We start from the raw sequence: 977 nt of genomic DNA, 5'->3' as shown, positions 1-977 counted from the left end.
CCAGTCTTCCCCCCAGCTGCTCCGGTGGGAGGTAGGGAATGGGGAGCCCCGAATTAACCCCGCGCTTCCTCCTTTGGCAGCGTGATAGAAAACCACCACGGGGCGGATGGGGAGGAGTACGCGGTGGAGTACCCCGACTACGGCGAGGGCTGCCTGCTGCAGTGCGACTGCTCGGCCGAGTGCTACCGTGAGGACAGCGGCCACCGCGAGTACAGGTGCGGCTGGATCCATAGAGGGGATTTGGGGGAGCGGGTGTGCACCAGGGGGGAGGTCTCCCCATCTGCCACGTCCCCGCTGGGGGACACGGAGGCCAAAGAGACCCCCGGGTGGCTGTTCCTTCTCCCCCTGACCCTGTCTGCCGTCTCCTCGCAGGCTGAAAAGGCGCTCGAGCAGCTCCACCTCTCCTCCGCCCAAGAAGAAAAAGAAAAAGAAATCGGGTCACCGCCGAAGCCGGTGAGTCCCCCGGCTGTCCCCGTGCTGTCCCCTCTCCCGGGAGGGCAGCTCTCCTCCTGGCTCACCCCCTTCCCCAGGCTCCGGTGGGGGCACTTTGGGGAGTAATGCACCCCCAAACATGCGCCCTCAAGAGGTGCAACGCATCTGCGTGCACCGATGGTGCAACACACACACACACGCACACGCACACGCGTGTGCACGCATGCAAAGCACCGTGGGACGCACCGCCAGCCCACCCGACTGCATGCACTGGTGGGACCTTGCCTGCTCCGTGCTGGGAAGGAGCCGGCTGCCGCCGGGCACAGCGCCGGGCAGGATTTGGCTCCCTGGAGGGTCTGGCTCTGGCTACCTGCTGGTCCCGGCTCTGGCTACCTGGTGGTCCCCTCCCTGGTTAGCGTTGGTCAGCTGGGCAGGATGCTGTCCTTAATGTCCCTTTCTTCTCTGCCTTCCCCACGGCAGCAAAAAGAGGAAACCCGGCTCGGAGCGCAGGTGAGTGCCCGCCGGGCTGGGTGGGCTGTGGGGTC

The 977-nt window shown here is 65.9% G+C and overlaps 1 protein-coding gene across 1 annotated transcript in view; it reads left to right on the top strand.

Annotated features, from left to right (window-relative positions):
• SRRM3 (serine/arginine repetitive matrix 3) overlaps positions 1 to 977 on the top strand; it is an 18,812-nt gene that overhangs the window by 7,044 nt on the left and 10,791 nt on the right. The window contains exons 3-5 of the mRNA XM_009885201.1: positions 81 to 215; positions 373 to 453; positions 913 to 942. Of these exons, the coding sequence (XP_009883503.1) occupies positions 81 to 215; positions 373 to 453; positions 913 to 942 (246 nt within the window). The remainder of the gene's footprint in view (positions 1 to 80; positions 216 to 372; positions 454 to 912; positions 943 to 977) is intronic.

Source organism: Charadrius vociferus, unplaced genomic scaffold (genome assembly GCF_000708025.1).
Source record: "Charadrius vociferus isolate BGI_N301 unplaced genomic scaffold, ASM70802v2 scaffold54, whole genome shotgun sequence".
Classification (NCBI taxonomy): Eukaryota; Metazoa; Chordata; class Aves; order Charadriiformes; family Charadriidae; genus Charadrius; species Charadrius vociferus.
This window is presented reverse-complemented; position numbering and strand designations above follow the sequence as displayed.